Genomic DNA, 23768 nt, shown 5'->3' with positions numbered 1-23768 from the left:
CAATGTGTCCTGGAACACCCAGATTGTCCCCAAAGTTTGTGTTTTGTCTCCATTTTTATATGAACCCTTGAAGACTCATCACTTGAAAATGTTCCATCAGCCAGCTGAGTTTCTGAAATTAACAGCGGGTTAGGAGTATATGTGCCTGAAGGACCACTGCTCCACCAGGCCTGTCACAGGTTGCAGCCTGCTTTCCCCTCACTGACCTTCGAGTAGAGCTGATTTTAAAAATTCCATAAAAACTGATGTTTTTGCTAAATCTTTTGCTGAAAAATTGAAAATTCCCATGGAAAGAAGACACTTTTTGTGATTTTTTTTCAGTTAATCAAACTGCAGTTTTCCTTAAAAAAAAAAATTTTGGACAGAAAATATTTGACCAACCTTCTCATGGCATCTGTCATTAGACAGAGCTTTCGCTGCAACTCTGCTTTCCTGCAGACGCCATGCCACGACAAGCATGGAGCCCGCTCAGATCACCGTGGCAGTTACGAGCATTGTAAACACCTTGTGCATTATCCTGCAGTATGTTCAGAACCAGAACCTGCAAAAGCAGGCAAGGAGGTGACGGCAGCACAGTGACGAGAATAATGAGGACATGGAAACAGACTTCTCTCAAAGCACGGGCCCTGGCAATTTGGACATCCTGGTGGCAATGGGGCAGGCTTATGCCATGGTATGCTGATTCTGGGCCCAGGAAACAAGCACCGACCGCATAGTGTTGCAGGTCTCGGATGATTCCCAGTGGCTGCTAAACTTTTGCATGTGTAAGGGCACTTTCATGGAACTTTGTGACTTGCTTTCCCCTGCCCAGAAGCGCAAGAATATCAAGATGAGCAGCCCTTACAGTTCACAAGTGAGAGGCAATAGCCCTCTGGAAGCTTTCAACGCCACACAGCTACCGGTCAGTTGGTAATCAATTTGGAGTGGGCAAATCTACTGTGGGGGCTGCTGTGATCCAAGTAGCCAATGCAATCACTGAGTTGCTGCTATCAAGGTAGTGACTCTGGGAAATGTGCAGGTCATAACGGATGGCTTTGCTGCAATGGGATTCCCTAACTGTGGAGGGGCAATAGACAGAACATATATCCCTGTCTTGGGACTGGACCACCTTGGCAGCCGGTACATAAACCGAAAGAGGTACTTTTCAATGGTGCTGCAAGCACTGGTGGATCACAAGGGATGTTTCACCAACGTCAACGTGGGATGGCCGGGAAAGATACATGACACTTGCATCTTCAGGAACTCTGGTCTGTCTGAATAGCTGCAGCAAGGGACTTACTTTCCAGACCAGAAAATAACCGTTGGGGATGTTGAAATGCCTATAGTTATCCTTGAGGACCCAGCTTACTCCTTAATGCCATGGCTCATGAAGCCATACACAGGCACCCTGGACAGTAGTCAGGAGCTGTTCAACTATAGGCTGAGCAAGTGCAGAATGGTGGTAGAATGTGCATTTGTACATTTAAAAGTGCGCTGGCACAGTTTACTGACTTGTTTAGACCTCAGTGAAACCAATATTCCCATTGTTATTACTGCTTGCTGTGCGCTCCACAATCTCTGTGAGAGTAATGGGGAGACATTTTTGGTGGAGTGGGAGGTTGAGGCAAATCTCTTGGCTGCTGATTACATGCAGCCAGAAACCAGGGCTATTAGAAGAGCACAGCAGGGCGCATTGCACATCAGAGAAGCTTTGGAAACCAGTTTCATAACTGTCTAGGCTACGGTGTGAAAGTTCTGTTTGTTTCTCCTTGATGAAAACCCACCCCCTTGGTTCACTCTACTTCCCGGTAACCCAACCGACCTCCCCACTTCGATCACCATTTTCAGAGGCAATAAAGTGATTGTTGTTTCAAATTCATGCATTTTTTATTAATTTATCACACAAATAGGAGGATAACTGCCAAGATAGCTCGAGAGGGGTGGGGAGGAGGGAAGCACCAGGTGGGGTGCGGGAGGAGGGGAGGAGGGAAAGCCAAGGACACACTACACTTCATAACTTATTGAATGCCAGGCTTCTGATGCTTGGGCAGTCCTCTGGGGTGGAGTGGTTTGGTGCCTGGAGCCCCCTTCCCTCCCCCACATTCTTGGGCATCTGTGTGAGGAGGCTACGGAACTTGGGGAGGAAGGCGGTCAGTTACACAGGGGCTGCAGTGGCGATCTGTGCTCCTGCTGCCTTTCCTGCAGCTCAGCCATACGCTGGAGCATATCAGTTTGATCATCCAGTAGCCTTAGCAGTACATCCTGCCTCCTCTCATCAAGCTGCCACCATCTATCATCTTGCTTCCGCCACCTGTCCTCTCGTGTGTCCCTCCTGTCCTCGTGTTCATTTTATGCTTTCCTGGACTCTGATATTGTCTGCCTTCTCACATTTTGCTGAGCTCTTTCAGTGCAGGAGGACTGCATGAGCTCAAAGAACATTTAATCGTGAGTGCATTTATTTTGCCTTCTTATCTGCGCTAGCCTCTGGGACGGAGATGATAGGGGGAGCATTTGCAGCTGCGGGAGGAAAAAAAGGGAGAGTAGTATTTAAAAAGACACATTTTAGAGAACAATGAGTAGACTCTTTCACGGTGAACCAAGCTGTTAACATTAGATTGCACATGTGCTTTTGGTACGTGGTCACATTTTGCCTCTTATATCGAGGGCCTACCAGTTTGGTGTGAGAGATCACGCATGTAGGGCCGGGCAACAGAATTCGGCTTGCAGGAAGCCATGGTAAGCCACAGTCTTTTGGCTTCTTTAACTTTCATAACATGTGGGAATGAATGTCCCTTTAATAAAATTCCCCTATTTCAACCAGGTGACCATGAATGATATCACTCACCTGAGGATAATATAGAGAGATAAAGAACGGATGTTGCTTGAGTGCATTCCAGTAGCTATACTGGCCGCAAATGCATCCCAAGTCTTCAGGGCAAATTAATCATTAAAGACGCTTGCTTTTAAACCATGTATTATATTTACAAAGGTACATTCACCAGAGGTGCCTTCTCTGCCTTCAAGTTCTGGGAGCCTGCCTTGGGTGGGTTGGGAGGGTATTGTCTCCAGGGTGATAAACAGTTCCTGGCTGTCGGGGAGAACGGTTTCTCCGCTTGCCTGCTGTGCGCTACCCTCCTCCTCCTCCTCTTCCTCCTCTTCCTCATCCCCTAAATCCTCATCCCTGTTGCGTGAGACTCCCCCCCTTACAGGAGTCTACAAATAGGGGTGGGGTAGTGGTGGGGGCACCCCCTAGAACTGCATGCAGCTCATCATAGAAGCGGCATGTCTGGGAGTCTGACCCGGAGTGGCCATTTGCCTCTTTGGTTTTTTGGTAGGCTTGTCTGAACTCCTTAAGTTTCATGCGGCACTGCTGCAGGTCCCTGTTGTAGCCTCTGTCCTTCATGCCCTTGGAGATTTTTTCAAATATTTTGGCATTTTGTCTTTTGGAACAGAGTTCTGATAGCACAGATTCATCTCTCCATACAGTGATCAGATCCAATATCTCCCTTTTGGTCCATGCTGGAGATCTTTTGCGATACTGGGACTCCATGGTCACTTCTGCTGATGAGCTCTGCATGGTCACCTGTGCTGATCAGCTTGCCACACTGACCAAACAGGAAATGAAATTCAAAAGTTTGTGAGGCTCTTCCTGTCTATCTGGCCAGTGCATCTGAGTTGAGAGTACTATCCAGAGTGATTACAATGGCGCACTCTGGGATAGCTCCCAGAGGCCGCTATGATTGAATTGCATCCAATCTACCCCAAATTTGACCCGGCAATGTCAATTTCAGCGCTAATCCCTTCATCGCGGAGGAGTACAGAAATCGATTTTAAGAGCCCTTTAAGTTGACAAAAATGGCTTCGTTGTGTGGACGGGTGCAGGGTTAAATCGATCTAATGCTGCTAAATTCGACCTAAACTTGTAGTGTAGACCAGGGCTCAGACACATTCAATCTTTCTCACAGAGGGGCCATCATGGCATGAAAAAATATCTTAATACGCCATACCAGAACTCTTCACCTGTAATCATTGAGCCCAAATGTCACTGTGACTAGTGTTTTAAGAGTAGACATGCAAACTAAGTACTGGTAAAACTGGACTGGGGCAGGGAGAATGGGCTGTCTCTTCAGGAAATACATCTGCAGCCAGCATAGGTCATTGTAATTATGTTAATAGATTCTTGCTGGAGTGTAATGAAAGAACAATGTGACAGATTGGGAAATACATCTATGTCGGTTTCTGTTTTGCACTGCAGAGCTACAATTCATTTGCAAACTTAACACCATTAATTTGGTCTTGAATAGTGACTGGGAGTGGCTGGCTCACTACAAAAGCAATTTTCTCTTTCTTGGTATTGACATCTCCTCATCAATTACTGGGAGTGGACCATATCCACCCTGACTGAATTGGCCTTGTCAACACTGGTTCTCCACTTGTAAGGTAACATCTTTCTCTTCCTGTGCCAGTATATTTATGCCTGTGTCTGTAATTTTCACTCCATGCATCTGAAGAAGTGGGTTTTTTACCCATGAAAGCTTATGTCCAAATAAATCTGTTAGTCTTTAAGGTGCCACCGGACTCCTCATTGTATTTATGATTGTAACTTTCAGTGTGGATTAGAACATCCATTTTGTTAGCAGAAACTGACTGTGTCTGGGAATCTGAAAAGGGGCTATCAAGGGGCAATCAACATTCAATAGTCCTATCCTTGTAGCCAATTAGTTCATTTTGTCATCTTTCAACAGATGATCATTGATAGAGAGATGGTTCCTCCTGGGATTTCCAATGTTGTTGTCCCTTGAGGTCTTCCCACTTTTACCCTACCAGGGGACCTCTTTTATGCTGTTGTTCTGACAACACATAACACTTTATGCATACACTTAAGGTGTTAGATATGGTCAGACCAACACCTGATGGGAAGATGAGTTTGGTACTGGTAGAGCCATTGCATTTTAATGGCAGAGGTTGGAGCACAGAAAATTACCAGCAGGAGAAAAGAAACAGAAAATGTGTCAGAGGCTGCTTTTAAAAGCAACATGCTCTCTAAACAAAAGAGGAGGCAGTCTATTACCAGAAACAGAAGTTATAGCTGGAGAAGTAGAGACAGGAGGAGCATTGCCTTCATTTAATGACACTGACCAAACCCAAAAACTCTCTCAAGAGTGATGTCTCTCATGGGCAGATTGTGTTCAGGCATTTATTGTTTTGCTTAGATGTGTAACTCTCCTGGGATGTTCAGGAATAAAGTGTGTGTATTTAAGAAGTTTCTTTGTTAAGCCTGTGTACCCTATTTACTTGTCATGTGTGCCTGAAGAGTTGAACTATAAATCAAGTGCCCATGGAGATGGATCTATGGGGAGAATGCGCAAGCAGTTGGGGATTCTTGGAGGTGCAGCACTGGTTTCAGGAACTAGAGCCATTAGACAGCTGAGTACCACAAATCAAGAAAGGGAACGAGACAGGAAGTCTTCCCCAGCAGTATGTCTTCGAGGCTGGAGCTAGAAACAGTGTCTGGACTCTGCCTAGGTGAAGCTGGCTTGGATACACATGGGATCCAGAGTTGGGTCTGATTATCACAGTCTGGTGATCAACCATTAGGGGAGCTCAGCGAGGTCTGTGGCAAATGGGAAGAATGATTTTCTTAAAGGAGCAGAGACTCATACTAAGGTAACTCTTTGGCAGGAGACAAAAGAGGAGGAAGTTGGCTTTTGAGTAGAGGGCAGAAGGCCAGATTGCTATATGTACCATGGAAGGAATTACCTTTGACCATATTTCCGTAACTTAATCTAAAATCTAATTAGCAACTGGGATAAATGAATCTTGATATGATGAGACAATAATTTGTTTGTTTAAAGTATTTTTATCTCTTTTTTTAAAAAAAATATAATTTTGCAAGGGAATTTGGTTATAGGTTTGGAATGTGTACATGCTTAAAAAATTTCTGTCAAAATTGTTTTTCACTATCATAGTTCTGCAAAGTGTCTGCTTTGACTTTTGATCAAAAAAATAAAAACCTGAATACAGAAAAGCTTGATTTTCAGGTTTTTGCATAAAAGTTCAAATTGTTTATGGGACATTTTTACAAACAATTTTATTTTGTTATCAGCAACACTTTCCACTGTGGATGGGGGATGGAGAAAGCCATTTTCCAAATACCTCCACTGCAGTTTTGCCCCTGAAGAAAAACATCCAGATTACCTAAAAATGGGAGTTTAAGGGAAGAGTTCTGAAAGCTGGGGCACTCCACTCCTGTCTCAGTCCAAGACCAAGGAAGAAAGGGTCCTTTTCCAGTGAGGGCTGAGTTGCACAAGGTAAACTCACCAGAGGAGTGAGCAAGAGACCAAGCAAGAGAAAGAAATAGAGGGAGGGCCCATAGTTAACGGTCATCCTGAAACTGACTTTCACCATGAACATGTCATTCCAGTGACATAGAAAGGCTGCATTTTATTGGGAAGTGCTGCTTCACTTAGTTTTTGAAGAGCTCGTGCTTTGAATGGACATGATACAAAGCCCACTGAAATCAATTAAAACACTCACGGTGACTTCAATGAGCTTTGAATAAGGTCTTGCGTGCTTGGTTGCATTTAACAAGCCTGCACATACATATCTGTGGCCGCTGCTTTTCCTGCTAACTAATCATTTTTCACAGCTATTATTTACTTAGTCTTATTTATATTCTAGATGGTTTCAGATGTATATTCCATTTCATGAGATGAACTTGGTGAACAGATGGATTTGGGGGAACAGGAGTAGGTAGGCATTGTGTGTTATTTCTGCACCCGAGGAAAATATTTTTTTCAATTGCATCCCTGAAATGTTGGTCTTTGCTCTAATACAGTCTACTTGGTCAAAGATTTTATTAATTTTGTACTGGGTAGACAATTTGGAAGTTAGGTCTTCTGTCTTTATTTTCATTACTTTGTATTTTACTCTTCTCCATTTCTGTCCTTGTGTCTTGGTTGAATCTGAGAAAAATACCTGCTTTTAGGCAAATAATCTAGTCCTGTTTGAACTGCCCTGAAGAGATAATAGCTATTTACCATGCATAATATATACAGGATACACCTTCTTAGTAAGTTAGATAAACCCCTCGAGCATGTTAAGTAAACCAGTACAAGAGACTAATCTTTTGTCAATATTAAATTCACTCCAGGACACTCTGTTTTATATTTTTTTGTAAATTTACTTTGTGCATTGGGTGTCACCTAGGTATACAGTATTGCATAAATGAAAGTATACAGTGTATGACTGAAGTATACAGCATTGCTGAAACAAATTGATACTGGCCTTTGAAAAGTAATTCCAGTACATCCGTAATAAGTGAGAAGGCATGCTATTGTTGTGTAAATCCCATCCCTGTACAAAGGCAAATAACCTTTTGCTATAGTTAAAAACCGGTTCTTTATCTCTTCTTTATATTTGCTATATTCCATATAGTTTTTCTCTGACAATTTTAAGTGGCTTGCGTGTAAGGGACCAGGAAATTCATGGGTTATTGTTACCTTGAAAATGATATTTGTCTGGAAAATTTTGACATAGGTTATCAGTAATGCCTAATATTACTAAAAGTGAAAGAAGTTAACAAAAAATGTTCCCCATTATATTTGCCAGCCAGGTAGGGCCTGATCCAATAGCCATTGAAGTGAATGGGGGTCTTTTGCACTAATTTCAATAGCTTTGAGTAAGTTGTCTTGACAGTTTGTCCCTTGCTGAAAAGATTCTTCTAAAAATTAAAAATATAAAAATAAAAATATCAATATATATTATTGAAAAGATGCTGTATCACATTCTGGAATTTGTTGAAACTAGACAATTAAAAAAACTATTCAAGTTAGTATCCTTTTACTGCCCATATTTAAGAGAAGATTGGCTGAAAAGACACATGTCTGTGAATTCACAAATCTGAATTTCCACAAATGTATTGAATGGTGAAATCTTTCCATAAAGATTTAGAAAATTTGTGGACAGTAACTTTAGTTGGCTTTCAGGGATTTTTCAGATTACTAATAAATATCATATAGCACTGCAAGAACATTAGGTAATCTGTTGAGTTACTATTATTCTATGTATGGGGTTGTAGGAAGTAGAGCCCGTGGTTGAACATAAGACAGCGATTTAACATCTGAGGACTGTGTAAAAGCCTATTTGCTTGCTAGGAGCCATCCTGAAATTTTTGTTCAAATGCCGACATTTGAGTGAGAACTGGTGGAAGGAATAGTTGAGGATTGCTGGCTAGAGGTGGATTTTACTGGCTGAAGGTGACTGGATAGACCCTAAAGACACCAAAGACTAGTCTCTTCATGGATTGTATCCAGGCTAGTGGGAATGTGGTTTTGAGACCATATTTGGAGTACATAGGACCCAACAGCTACTGAAAAAGAAATTTGAAATGGGATCAGATAAGACTTTCCTGTGCTTGAGATGGTAAAGAGAGCACATATATTTGAACAGTAACTGAGTTCATTCATGGATTTGCTTGTAGTTAATAAAGTAAGAATTTCTTAAAAAAAAGTCTGGAGTGGAGCTATGGTAATTGGATTTTCCTGCAAGCCTTTGAAGAACACCTAATGCATTTATCAGAAACATCCCTGGGTACAGGGTCTTTGGAATAAGGCAGCAGAGTGAGGGGTGACACAAGCGAAAATTTCCAAGTCTGAAGGTTGGCAATGGCAGCAGTTACCCAAGCCCAGGGAGTAGGAAACATGGAGTCATGATAAGCACCTTCTTCAAGAGCTGATTGTCTTTCTCATTCAATCTTTCCTTTTCCATGTTGTCCAACCTTCAATCACTTGTGGTAATCCTGTATCAGAGCCTGGCCATTTAGCCTCATTTTGTTTGACTGAGTGAAAGTCAAGAAGTCAGGACCCTGATTCAGGAACGAATTTAAATAATTTAGCTCATAAAGACTGTGCTTAAATTTAAGTATGAACATCTAGGAATAAAGAATGCGGGCTCTTCTCTGGGAAGCAGATACTTTGCTAAACTTGGAGTTCACAGTTGATAGTCAGCTGAGCCTGAACTCCCAGTGTGACAATGTGTTCAAAATGGCTTGTATAAGCCTGTGATTTATAAACAAGGGGAATATTGACCAGAAGTAGGAAGGTTATATCTGGCTGTGTATTCAGCACTGCCCTGACCACTACCAGAATACTGTGTCCATTTCTAGTGTCCAAAGTTCAAATTCAAGAAGAATATTGAAAATTGAAGAGGGTTCAGAGAATGATTAAAGGATTGGAAACCATGCCTTTTAGTGGAAGGATTAAGATTAATCTATTTATTTTACCAAAAAAAAGAATAAGGGGTGATTTGTTCACAGTCTATAAATACCTATATGGGGAACAAAAATTTGATAACAGGGCTCTTCAGTCTAGCTGACAAAGGTATAACAACATCCAATGGCTGGAAGTGGAAGCTAGACAAATTCAGATTAGAAATAAGGCACAAATTTTTAACAGTGAGGGCAATTAATCACTGGAATAATTTTTCCCAGGGTTCTGGTACATTCTCTATCATTGGAAATTTGTAAATCAAAAATGGATGTTTTTCTAAAATTATATGCTTTAGTTCAAACAGGAATTAATTGAGGATAATCCTATGGTTTATGTATGTTATTCAGGAGATCAACCTAGATTATCACAATGGTCTCTTGTGACTTTATGATTTATGAATCTATAAAAAGTTTGTGCTTAAATGCTTCCCTATTCAGGGCAACACTTAAGCACGTGCTTAAAATTAAGTGCATATTTAAGTGGTGTCCCAAAGAGGGATGTTTTCCAGAACTGGAGTGTCAATGGGTCTAAATCCAAGGAAAGCTAATTTACTGCCAAAATATTGTAATCAACAAGCTTTTATACTACACGGCTGTACTCAGCTATACAGGATGAAGTCTCAGTTATACAGACAGCCCTTACAAATTTATGAAAAAATACCATTCCCCTGCAATTTTTCTGCCAATATTAATCAGTGTATTGTCAGCAAGGATAACTAATGCTTGTGTTAAGCAGAGGATAATTATTATATGCACCTTACTTCTTTCTGCCTGTTCTTTCCATTCCTGTCCAGTTCTACCACTACTTAGTTTGCATATCTAGTCTGAAACACAGGTCTGGGCTAAGCAAACATAGGTGAATAGTTCCAGCATTGCATATTAAGAGCTCTATTTACACCCTGAGGAACCACTCTGTGACAGGTATTGATTCTGTCTGGGAAAGTTTTGTTTCCTATCTTGTCCAAAATGAGCTTTTAGCACATACAACTGAGTTTGAGGCAGAAGTAATTACACTCCTACTTCAGTAAATTCTTGCTCTAGCCGTTCTTCTGTGGAGAATTTATGACTCTTTCTTCTTGCATATGGATAACATTTCTATTTAACTGATGCAGAACAACAATATTTAGGGCATCAAGTCCTGCATATCTCAGCTATCAACAGAATTATACAAACTCCTTGCGAGAGACCATGAAACCTTGATTGTTATGCATTCACATTTTGGAGAACAGCATTCCATTTTTCTCTTCCTACCCCTGAACAGTACTATCTGGATTTATAGTACGTAGAGTAGGTTCTTTATCTTTTCAGCCATTGTGTACAGAACCGGATCTATAATTTAAAGTACTCACAAAACAGGGTGGAGAAAAAGACGTCAAAGACAGAATTATGCGTACCTTGTATCTGAGTCTTCCAGCTGCCACACACATTTTCCAGGGCAGTATTGGCTTTATCATTAATCCTTCAATCATCAGAATAATCACAGATAAACACTGAACGAAAACATAACTGTAGCTTTTCTTGTTTTAATAAGCTTTCTATGAAAATAATAGTATGCATATTTGATAAAACATTGGAGAACAAGCATGAGAAAATATACTATAGAAAAGCATCTGGTCCTGACAGGGGAAGGCAGGAATGGATTAAATACTTAATAAGTCTTTTCCATCTGTCAGTTCTATAGTTTTAATTCCAACAGGTATAATGGTATGTCTATCAAAATGCAATGTATCCTACTGAAGTACTTGCCCTCAGTTTCCTGGAATCACGGAATTCTCCAGATACTGGAATAGTATTACATACTCTATCAGCTGCAACATGTAGACAACATGGAAATGGATAAGAGAGAGAGAGAAGATGAGGCGCTACATTAATATATAGCAGCTGAAAATCTGGCCCTAAGGGCTTAAGGATATCACCACTAACAATTAATTTTCAGGCATTTGCTAGTTTAATTCATAACCTCAAATTGTAATGGTTTCAGGCTTGAATACAGTCTGAGAGTGGATGGGTTGTTACAAAAACTAATTTCCCCCTACTGTTACTCACGCCTTCTTGTCAACTGTTTGAAATGGGCCCCCCTCATTACCGCTACAAAAGTGATTTTTCCTCCCTTTCTATTCTACTGTTGAGAATAGCCCATTTCCACTTTAACTGAATTGTCTTGTTAGCACTGACCCTCCACTTGGTAAGGCAACTCCCATCTTTTCATGTACTGTGTATATATATCTGCCTACTGTATTTTGCATTCCATGCATCTGCTGAAATGGGTTTTAGCCTGCAAAGGCTTATGCCCAAATACATTTGTTAGTCTCTTTATGTGCCACAAGTACTCCTCATTGTTTCTCTAATTTTAATGTAACTTTTGATAGCATAAAGATAAAAATAATAAAATGGAAAATTAAAACACAACTTTCTAGTCTTCCCTAATTTTACCTTTTTCTTTCTTCTTCTTAAATATGTTTTGCACATTAATTTATTTACATTATCATAGGTCCATAATGATATAGAGAACCCATTGCTTTCAGTGCTGTAAAGACACATACTAAAAACATTGTTACCTCTTTAGGAAAAAGAATATCTAAATTCACAATGTAAAGAAGTGAGGAAAATAATTTTTATAACCCTAAATTACAGATAGGGATCTGAGGCACAGAGACACAAAGTGATTTGTCTCAGATGACACAGGAAGTCTGTTCAGTGCCAGATTCCACCTAATAGGTATATTTGGATTTATATTAAGAAAAAGAAAAACATTTAAATAATAAAACTAGATTCAAATCTATCATGTGTGACAGGGTCGGGCCAGATGGTTACAGGAGAGTGATAGAAGGCAGAAATATTAGCCCCAGGTTAAGTAGGTCCCTTTTCCCTGGCTAGGGTAACGGGGCAGTTCCAGAACAATCAGGAACATGCTGGAACACATTAAGGTAGATGGGCTAATTAGGACATCTAGAGCCAATTAAGAATCTGCTACAATCAATTAAGACAGGCAGGCTAATCAGGGCACCTGGTTTAAAAAGAACCTCACTTCAGTAAGTGAGGGGCATGTGTGAGGAGCTGGGAGTAAGAGGTGCAAGAAGTTGAGAGCGAGTAGGCGTATTGCTGGAGGACTGCAAAGTACAAACATTACCAGACATCAGGAGGAAGGTCCTGTGGTAAGGATAAAGAAGGTGTTGGGAGGAGGCCCTGGGGAAGAGGCCAGGGAATTGTAGCTGTCACTCAGCTGTTACAGGAGACACTATAGAGAGCTGCAGTCCACAGGGCCTGGGCTGGAACCCGGAATAGAGGGTGAGCCCAGGTTCGCCCCATCACCTCAACTCCCTATTTGATATAAGAGGAGTTCATCTGGGCTGTGGGTCCCACCAGGGGAAAGGTCTCTGGCCTGTTCCCCGACCCATTAGGTGGATCAGCGATTGTTCTTCTCCTTTTCCCAATGCTGGCCAGTGATGAGGTTAGCCAACTGAACAGCAGGTTTGTGCCACTAACAAAAGGAGCCAAACTGAGGACTGTCGTGAATCTCTGAGGCGAGCAAATCCGCCAGAAAGCACAGAACCCACCACGGCAGAGGAGGAAATTTATCACACACGATACCATTGTAGCTATCCTCAGTGCTTCAGCTGGACAGGTAGAGATAAGAAAATCATAAATTTGAAAGAAAATAGGCAGTTGCATATAATAAATTTTCTCTGCCTAAGTCAAGCACTAGTTACCCTTTTCTGGAAATGTATTGATAATCAATTTCCTAGAAAAATTGCAGTGGAATGGTAAGGTTCAGGAACTCTGTAAGGGATGTTTCTATAACTAAAACTTCATTCAGAATAGCTGAGTTCTAACACATATGGTGTAAAAACTCAGGTGAAATCTGATTATATTATCTTGGCAGTAAATGGATTGTCTCTGGCTCTAGGACCACGCTCGAGCCCCCAATTCCGGAAAGCATCCCTATTCAGGACATTTTAAATACATGATCCTTATGCAGGTGAACTCTTTGTCCTGCTCAGATTTCAATGGCTTGGAATCCCTTCCATGATCAAGGCTTAGGCTTGGAAATAATTTTCTACAAACCACCTGCATGAAGTTTCTTCCAGCATCAGGGCTTTAGATGATTTTCGACAAGCCAAATTTCTCACTTAGTCATTCAGACCCCACATATTGAAGCCACATATTCACTAATCCCATAAGTTTCTGTTCAGATGGCAACAAGAAGGGCTTCTTCTACACTGTATCCATCTTCTCTATTAAAAATTATTGAGTTGACAGCACAAAATGAGGTCAAATGGCCAGATTCTGATACAGGATTATCAAAAGGAACTAAAGACTCCTAGGCTGGACAAACATGGAAAGAGAGAGATTGAATGAGAAAAACAAAAACTTCCTTGAAGATGCTATAACAAATTTATTTGTAATCCGAAAATTTTTCATGAGCCAACTAATGTTACTATCTACTAATTTTATAATTCTTTGTGAGGAAGTGTTCTTTTCCGTGCAGGATATTGTGGAAATTCAGATGTGTAAATCAATGGATGCATGTATCTTTTCAGCCACACAGGTAGTAAAAAGGATACTAAATTGAATAGATTTTTAATTGTCTAGTTTCAACAAATTCCAGAATCAGATACAGCATATTTTCAGTACTATATACTGATATTTTTATTTTTATATTTTTTAATTTTTACAAGCAAGGAACAAACTCTCACGACACCTTATCCAAAGCATGTTAAAATCTGTGTAGAAGACTCCCATTCATTTCAGTGGGTTTGGGATCAGGCCCTAATTCACTGATAGCTGTAAAGGGGAACAATGAAACTGAGAACTTACAACATTTTGTCAAATACACAAAAGAAACAGACTAACAATATACAGGGCTTGGTTTCTTTTTTGCTAATTTCTTTCAGTTTTAGTCATTTTAGGAGTTACTTGTAAATATTTTAGGCAGAAATTTTTCAGGCAAATGTCATTTTCAAGTTGACAATGACCCTTTAATTTCTAGGTTCCTTATATGAAAGCCACTTGCAATCATCAACCATGTGGAATATAGTAATCATGAGCAAGAGGTAAATAAACTGGTTTTTAAACATACAAGAGGCTATTTACGGAGGTAAGGAAAGGGGTCTTATACAACAATGGTGTGTACTCTCATTTATTACAGATCTATTGAAATTATTTTTAAAAGGCCAAGGTCTATTATTGCACTACTGTATACTTAGGTGACACGCACTGCATACGTGCATTTGTGGAACATTGTTTACTTATGCGACAAGCGATGCACAAAGTAAATTATTAGAAACAATTAACCAGCATATCCTGGAATTAAATGTAATATTGACAAAAGATTAATCTAGATGATGTATTATGTATGTTCCTGGGAAATGGGTGTTATCTTCAGCATGGGGCAAAAATGGAGAGGAGTAAAATACAAACCACCCAAAATATAAACAAGTCTAAACAAAGAATAGTAGTGAAAAGCAGTAAGTAGTTATCAGGAAAAGCAGCAGTTGTAAAAGTGTATGTTCAGGCTTGGTAAATGCAGCTAAGTACACAAGACCTTATTCAAAGCTCATTGAGTCTTTCTTTCCATTGACTTCAATGGCCTTTGCAGTATGCCCATTCAAAGCATGCACATTTCATCAGTCTTGTGGCGCAGTACTGCCTAGTAAAATGCAGCCTGTCTATATATCCCCGGAGTAACACATTCACGGTGAAAGTCAATTTCAGGATGGCTGTTAATTAGGGGCCCTTCCTCCCCCGTTTTCTCTTGCTTGGCCTCTTGATGGCTCCTTTTCTTCTCTAGCAAATGCCTGCTTTTGCCTTGTGGAACTCCGCATCTGTAAATTGGGGATAATAATACTTCCCTACCTCACAGAGATGTTATAGAGAAACCTACATTCAAGGTTTTGCACTGCTCAGATTTTACAATAACGGGGTCACATAAGTACGTTACATAGGCACTTATTTTCTGTCTGCCTGAGTTCCTTCTCTGTCATTTAGGTTCATAATAATTTTGTTTTCCCACCCTTTTATACTGTGAGTGTAGATAATTCTTTCTGTGAAAAACTTACAATGTTTTTACTATGTGCCTGTACAACACTGAATGCAACTGGGCATTGATGCTATTTTGGGCCTGTAATAAGGTAAATAAATTAATCTGAAAAATTGACATTTAATAAAAAATAGGAAAAAAGAAAAATTAGGGAAGTATGTTATTTTATTTTATTTTTATTTTTGTGTTATGAAAAATGTATGTTAAAAATAAAGGTTATGAATTAAACTAGCCAGTTCCTGGATATTAAATGTTAGCAATGCTGTCTCTAATTCTTTAGGGCCAGATTCTCAGCTGGTGTCAAGCAGTGTCACGTCTCATCTTTTCTTTCAATTTTCCTAGCCATTTCCACACTGCCTATGTCTTGCAGCTGATAAGGTTTGTAGTATTACCCCGATGTCTGGAGAACTGTGTAATTCCAGGAAACTGAGGGTAGGTACTTCAGTGGGATATAATACACCTCGAATATACACTTTTAAACATTTGGGCCCAGGTCCTCAAAGATATTTAGGCACCAACTCCTATTGAAATCAGTGGGGATTAGGCTCCTAAATATCTTTGTGGATCTGGTCCTTAGACATTTAAACTATGGAATCACAGAAATGAGGGGTAGAAAATATTTATTAGGTTAACTGATTTTTTGCACCTTTCCTTTACCATGGCAGGACTCTTCTCTATGGTATGTTTTCTAGTGCATGTTCTCCAATGCTTGTCCAATAGTCACATTGCTACATTTATGGAATGCTTATGAAAACAAGAAAAACTAAAGGTCTCCTTTGGTTCAGCGTTTATCTGTGATGTATTTTCTGATGACTGAAAGTTTAATGATAAGCTATTGTTGTCCTGGAAAATGTGTGTAGCAGCTGGAAGACTCAGATACAAGCTAGGCATATTTTTGTATTTGATGTTGTCTGTCCCTTCACTCTGTGTGGTGAGCACTGTAAATTATGGATTTAGTTATGTACACAATGGCTGAAAACATGAAAAGCTTACTGTAAGTAGTGTAAATCCAATACAGGTTCAGGGCTGGGAAGAGAAAAATGGAATGCTTGTCTCCAGAATGTCAATCTATATCCCATCCAAGGTTTCTGTGGTGTCTTGCAAGGAATTTGAATAATTATGTAAATTGGTCAGATGAGCATGATTTAATTCTCTAAATATCCATTTTTGACCCTAAATCTGTTGAATGTGGATAGCATTTCTATTTTGCTGACACAATTTCACAAGTTAGGCTGTAAAATAAGCCTCTCCAGAAAAATATGAAAGAATCATAATCTTTCAATAGAAGAATGGCTATAGTGAGAATTTCCTGAAGTAGCAGTGTGGACCAAAGTGTACTCTAATGGCCAGGGAGTAGACATGATTGCTGGAGTGTTATCCAAAAGTCATCTGTGTGTGACTGCAAAACTGAGGGATGTGCATAGAGAGTAACACTTCCATCTGTCACTTGAGCTGGAGCACTACCGTTGAGTTTTTTTGTGACAAGGTATCAATGGGGTTAGAAGTGGAAAGATGAAAGAAAACATTAGTATCTCAGAACTTAGAATTACAGACAAGCAGAACACCTTCTGGTTCTGCTGGATACTTCCTCACTTCCCTACCTCAAACATCTCTGATATTGAAAATAGCATCAAAGGTAAAACCCAACCTGAAAATAAGTGCTTACATGTGCACACTCTGTTTGCACTTTCCCCAACTCCATACAGAGCCACATCACCAAAATAACTTCTTCAAAGAAGTACGAACTCCTTCTCACCTCTCCACTCCCAAATGCACATGATAAACACACTTTCTTCCAATAGTTCACAAACAGAGGATAGAAGATCAGGAAAACCAGATCTAATGGGTCAAAATATGCATTGGGGCAAAACCAGATCTACTAGGTCAAAATTGAGAAGGCAGAAGAGTGTCTTCAGGCAATGTAGTGACCCATCCTGAAGGATTCACTCTATGTGGTCTCTGTATGCTCAGGCTTCTATGTGATTTAGGTATGGGAATGGCTGGTTGGCGAATGGGCAGAGGCAAAGGAGAACTGATTTCCACAGCATCATCCTCCTGGAAACCCACAGGTATTGTCCCAAGTACATTGATGTTGATGCAGTTATTGGAGCTTTTCACCAGTATAGCACTGAATTCACTTTTAAAAAATAGTAGTAAGATCCCCCGAGGACAGGTTGGGTGGGGCCTGAGAGTTGGTATATTTACATGACAGATTTCTGATTGAACTCATTATTTGCTAAACCCACCCATCTACCCATCATCATCATCATCATCATGGCAAATCCCTAAAGGTGCAGACTGAGCACCACCCGGATCAGACTCTGGCAAGGCTCTTAAGATGATCTGGCAGTATATTCAGTTTATGTCCATAAGTGGGAATCTTGTCACGCTTGTTAACAGTAATTAAAATCATTTAAAATTTGAAACCTGAACAATGTAATTTCATTACTATGATATAGTCAAAAGCCAAACTGAAGTTTCTCAAAGAACTAAAGATCTATTATGGAATATGTAATGATTTATTTAAAAAACAGCTCAGATCACCCTTCTGCCACCACCTAATAGTATTTTCAGTATCAATCATCTATTGTGGGCTGAGTTGTGGAGGGGAAAGAGAAGGTGCGAAGAGACTAAATGTGATTTTTCTCTTCAGTGTGATCCTTCTCTTTGACATCAGGGGACAGATCCCTCATTGCTTTTGGTTTCCTTCTATTAGGGTGTGACAATACTGCACGCTTTTTTTGGTGGCGAGTAGTGTACATACCGGTAAAGCCCAAGCCTAAGTATAAAGTATGTTATGCTTAGGTTGCTGAGGAATCAAACAACATGTCTCTGTTAAGGTTATTAAAGTCCTCCAAGAGCCCCAAATGTTTCTTTTCTTAAAGAGTTCATATTTAATGTTGTCTCTGCTGTGCACTTGAGTGAAAGTTTCTTGAACACAGGACAAACACAGGACACTGTTGCCATTTTTGAAGATTGATTATATCTGATGCCAGTCAGGGGAAATGGAACACTTATTCTAAGGATCTATATCATCTTTACTTGAATATTCTATTCCAAAACTCACTCTAGACTTTTTTGTGGGGTATTTATTCCTTCTCTTTTGAGACACTTTTTAAAAGACAGTCTGGTTTCCCCAGCTGTTTTGAAAAGTTTAAAAGTTCTGTTAGAGCAACTAGAAGGAGACAAAGAATGATCTGCTGAAAGGCTTACAGGTTTATGTAGAAAAACTGCAAGGAGAAACTCTTGCTTGGGACTATAAAGGGAATGGACTAGGAGGAGCCTGTGAGTGCTGAGAAGCAGTAGTGTTAAAGACATACTGAAATGAGAAGGTCTTTTCCCTGCTAAGGAAGGTTACAGGGAAACTTTTTGTGATGAGGAACAGGAGAGAGTGAGAGAGAGAGAGAGAGAGAGAGAGAGAGGAAAATGCATGCTGAAGGCAGTTATTTCCATAGCAATGCTATGAACTAACCTCAGGTTTAGTAACTCACCCAAGAATCCCCTTTTTTTTCTCTCCTTTTTCAGGCTGCAGTCTTTTGAAACAGCTGGCTGGGGGAATAAGAGAGAATGACAGGTTATCAGTAAAGCAGCACATAAGCAATTTATTTATAACAAAAATAATTGGTTCAGGGGGCATTCTATGTGAAAACCTGCATTGCCTAGGTTTAATGCTGATGGGTGTGGATTACAACTTCCCCCTTCTTTAATTAAAGCCTGAAATAGTGGTGTTTGCTTTGAGACCCTCCCATAAACTTTTGGTGGACTTTGTAGCACTGCAGAGATGTTTCGTGGACGCTGTCTTTGGTATGGAGTACTTGAAGTTGCATGAGATCACCCCCAGAGATTTTAAATACATTTCAATACAATATACTTTATGGGCTAGATCTTCAGTAGATGTATTTCAGTGATTTATACCATCTGAGGATCTAGCACTGTATGAGTCCCAGAACAGAAATCTCAAAAGTTAATTGCACTGTAATTTTGGAACAGATAACCTATAATAACAACATTTAGCCCATAAGTAGGGCCCTACCAAATTCAAGGCCATGAAAAACACGTCACGGACTGTGAAATCTGGTCTCCCCTTGTGAAATCTGGTCTTGTGTGCTTTTACCCTATATTATACAGATTTCATGGGAGAGACCAACATATCTCAAACTGCGGGCCTGACCAGAAAGGGAACTGCAGGGGGCTTGGTATTGCCACCCTTACTTCTGCACTGCCTTCAGAGCCGGGTGTCCAGAAAGCGGCAGCTGTTGGCCCGGCGTCCAGCTCTGAAGGCAGTGCCCCGCCATTAGCAGCGTAGAAGTAAGGGTGGCAATACCATGCCATGCCATTCTTACTTCTGTGCTGCTGTCTTCAGAGCTCGGCAGCCAGAGAGTGGCAGTTACTGGCTGAGGACTCAGTTCTGCAGGCAGCAGCCCAGAAGAAAGGGTGACAATACCATACCATTCCATGCCATCCTTCCTTTTGTGCTGCTGCTGGTGGTAGCTCTGTCTTCAGAGCTGGGCTCCCGGCCAGCAGCTGCTGCTCTGCAGCTGCCCAGCTCTGAAGGCAGTGCCATCACCAGTAGTAGTGTAGAAGTAAGGGTAGCAGCAGTTCGGCAACTCCCTGTATGATCACCTTGCAACTTCCCCTCAGAACTCCTTTTTGGGTCAAGACCCCTACAATTACAACACCATACATTTCAGATTTAAATAACTGGAATCATGAAATGTGCGATTTTTAAAACCCTATGAACGTAAAATTGACCAAAATGGACTGTGAATTTGGTGGGGCCTACCCACAAGTGCCAATATCATCTTCAAGGTGCTTTACAAACATTATTTAATCTGTACATAAATACCTCTGAGCAATAATGCAAAATTAAAAATTCTTGGTTTCAAAGCAGACACTTGAGGATATCCCAGGTTAAGCTTCATTTAAGGGATTCTCTTGTTGTTCGACTGTCCCCAAAATGTTTACTCTATGTTGCCAAGGGTTATTGTGGGTTAAGCTTAGATGAGCTAAAAATATAAAAAGACAATAAAATTCCGGTTGCATGATAACTGAATCAATATTGTCGTGCATCCTGTATGCCAGATTCCCAATTTTGCTATGAAAAAAACCTGTCTGTTTACTTTCTTATCTCAGTAAACATTGCACCCATTTTGTGTTCCTCCCTACTCCTCCTTCTCACTTTACATGTCCTCCCCTGTGATGGCATTAATTGTACCAAAGGGCCTTATATAAAGAGAGGTTTTCTGAAGAGGTTCGCTGTGCAGCCAGCTTAGCCACCATGGGGCTAAGACTTGCCAGCCTTTTTGCACTCTGGCTGGCTCTTTCCTGTGCGAACGAAATTAAAAAAGGTAAGATCTAGAAATGGGATGGTGAGGAATTTCCCACTGGAAAAGGGTAGAAAGATTTAACTAGTGCAGTTAAGAAAAAGCTAAACACGCGATGAAATAATTAAAGGGAATATTATGATATCAAATGTCCTCCCTTCATTTTTGACATTCAAATGCTAAGACCAAATGTATGAGCTGAAATAGATGTGGATTCTTTTGGAGGAAGATTCTGTAGTTTTCTTTCTGAGCTTTGTGGCTGCCTGAATCCATTATATTGATCTCTAGCTTGATGTATGTGATGAAGTAACAATTGTCTAGCATGAAGGATTGCAGGAGTTCTGCAGGTACCAAGCAATAGCAACAGGGAAAGGGGATGAGTGTCATAAGGAAACCTCTGCATTTGGCTATTCAGAAATAGCAGTATATGCTTTCTTGTCCAAAAGATGTATATATTGTTAACACTTGGACTAGATCATTTTTTAACCTATTACTTCAGCAATCCTAGTCCATAATTTCTTAATCTACCTTTCTAAAAGAATGAGTCTCCAATTTAATTAGCTTGAGGTGTTAGGATGAATATGTATTTTTGAAAAATAGCAAATATTTTGGTTCAACTGGGTGATGCATTCCTGTGCAGGTCATCAGGGTGTTGGATCCTGGGATTGGTCCCTTCTTGAATATACTCTGGCTATGAGAGCCCCTGATGTTAGTAACTGGGAGGAAGGGAACACACTGGATTGCTTTCCAGTCCCACTCCCTAGTGGATGCAAGAATCAGCAGTGATGGGCTTTGGAAGGATGGATGTGAACCCTTCCTTAAATGAAGAGGGCAATGCTGCAACACAGGGATTTGTTTGGATGGAGTAGAAAGTAGAGAAATTAGGCTATCTACAGGATCCCTGAACTTCTCCCAAAGCAAACAATATCTATATGTAACCCACACACTCCTGGGTGTGGTGTTCTGTCCCATCTTGTGGCACCGAGACCACTTGAAGAGGGAGAGATTGAGTCTGCACTACTACCTTAGCTAACAGCCAGTTGGCTTTTAGCTCATGTGGTATAGGCTCCAGCACTAAGCTCCAAAGGCCCCAGGTTCAATCCCGCCCACCGACAACCTGGGTCTGTCAGTGTTACATATAGATCTCTGGAGAAAGTGAGCCATGTAGACCCATGTAGTGAGCAAAGTAGACCCATGAACTATAAATATGATGCTCTGCTGCAGGGTGTCACGGAGTCACCGGGCGATGCTCTGGAACTGCTCCCCAACAAGCCAGTCAGGACTTTGGGGAGCCTCCTCTCCCTTGGAGCAGACTTGTTCAGGGCAAGAAGCTCACACAGCTTCACCTCCTGGGTCTCTCCTTGGAGCATTCAGCATCCTCTGCCCCTCCGTGCGCTTCCCACAGCGAGTCCACCCCAGCGGGGTCCTGGGGAAGCCACTGGGTTCTACACCCCCACTTTGCAGTCAGACATGACTCAGCCAGCCAGTAACACAGAGGTTTATTCGATGACAGGAACAGGGTCTAAAACAGAGCTTGTAGATACAGCGAACTGGACCCCTCGGCTGGGTCCATTCTGGGGGGCAGTGAGCCAGACCCCCAGGTCTGCCCTCCACCCTTGATCCCAGCCAGCTCCAGACTAACAACCCCTCCCAGCCCCTCCTCTCTCCTCAGCCCCTTTCCCAGGCCAGGAGGTCACCTGATCCCTTTGTCTCCAACACCTTCAGCTGGCACCTTTGCAGAGGAGGGGCCCAGGCCATCAGTTGCTAGGAGACAGAGTGTCAGGCATTTAGGTGCACTGGCCCTTTGCTCTGCCAGATACTTAAGAACTGCCATGGGGACACTGAGGCACCAATACAGTATTCAGAGAGAACATTAAGAACTTTCCCAGTTCGTCACACAGGGGTAGGCAACCTATGGCACAGGTGCCAAAGGTGTCACGCGAGCTGATTTTCAGTGGCACTCACACTGCCCGGGTCCTGGCCACCGGTCTGGGGGCTCTGCTTTTTAATTTACTTTTAAATTAAGCTTCTTAAACATTTTAAAAGCCGTATTTACTTTACATACAACAATAATTTAGTTATATATTATAGACTTGTAGAAAGAGACCTTCAAAAAATGTTAAAATGTATTACTGGCACGTGAAACCTTAAATTAGAGTGAATGAATGAAGATTCGGCACATCACTTCTGAAAGGTTGCCGACGCCTGCTCTGCTGTGTGTATTACATACAGTATGTCTTGATGCCTTCAAATATGAATTGTTCAAGGGGACCTATGGTTTTGTTCAATCAATTTAAAAATTGAGAGTTAATCTAGTATTTATGAGTGTGAGGCGTGCTAATGCTTGCTTGGCTGCTTCCCTTATCACACATAGCTCTGACAATGAACCTCAAACCTAATCTACAACAAACCCTGTAATTGCAGTTTTGAGAATGTAAGTTGTGCTAAATTAGTGTCAGTTACTGTTGTGGACAAATGGTGGTGGAATGAGTTTGAGACCTCCAAACATTTGGTTGCTATTGCTTTCTTCATACCTTCCTGATATAGTTTAGTTGTTGTCTTATCTTCAGTTCTTGTGAATATCAATGATACTCCAAGTCACTATTTTGAATGGAAATAATGAATTCACAGTTGGAATTTGGATTACATAAGGAAATAATTCCTGTAAAGTATCTTGCAAAAAAATTGGAGAAGTAACAGAATTATATAGAATAAATTAATACACTTGCCATCCTGGCCTGAGCCTACATTAATGGTATGGGAGTGTCATATGACAGGAGTGTTAAAGCTCCTCAGTAGAGCTGAGAAAATAACCCATTTATTTTGTTCACTCGCGGTTCTGAAAAATAAATAAATAACAAAATTGCTTTGGGTCAAACCAAATGTCAAATTCTGAAAAAATTCAGTGAATCAAAAAAGTCAGCCAAAATTTCTGTTAAGTTGAACAGAGCATTCGGTTTCATTTTTGGACATTTTAACAATAACAAACAAGGGAAATTAAGGGGTTAGATTCATAAAAAGGCCAAGGAGGAGCCTCCTTTAGCCCAGTGGTTAGGGCACTTGCTTAGCCTGTGCCCTAACTGCTAGGCCATCAGCTACTCTGGAAGGTGTGTCTCTCAGTTTCTCCTGTTAAAGCTATTCCATTTTGTATAAAATA

At 40.8% G+C, this 23768-nt stretch overlaps 1 protein-coding gene across 1 annotated transcript in view; it reads left to right on the top strand.

Annotated features, from left to right (window-relative positions):
- The first annotated feature begins 20565 nt into the window (after window positions 1–20565).
- Window positions 20566–23768, top strand: part of MUC2 (mucin 2, oligomeric mucus/gel-forming) — a 73174-nt gene continuing 69971 nt past the window's right edge. The window contains exon 1 of the mRNA XM_030562141.1: window positions 20566–20635. Coding sequence (XP_030418001.1) covers window positions 20566–20635 — 70 coding nt within the window. The remainder of the gene's footprint in view (window positions 20636–23768) is intronic.

Source organism: Gopherus evgoodei, chromosome 4, assembly GCF_007399415.2.
Source record: "Gopherus evgoodei ecotype Sinaloan lineage chromosome 4, rGopEvg1_v1.p, whole genome shotgun sequence".
Classification (NCBI taxonomy): Eukaryota; Metazoa; Chordata; order Testudines; family Testudinidae; genus Gopherus; species Gopherus evgoodei.
This window is presented reverse-complemented; position numbering and strand designations above follow the sequence as displayed.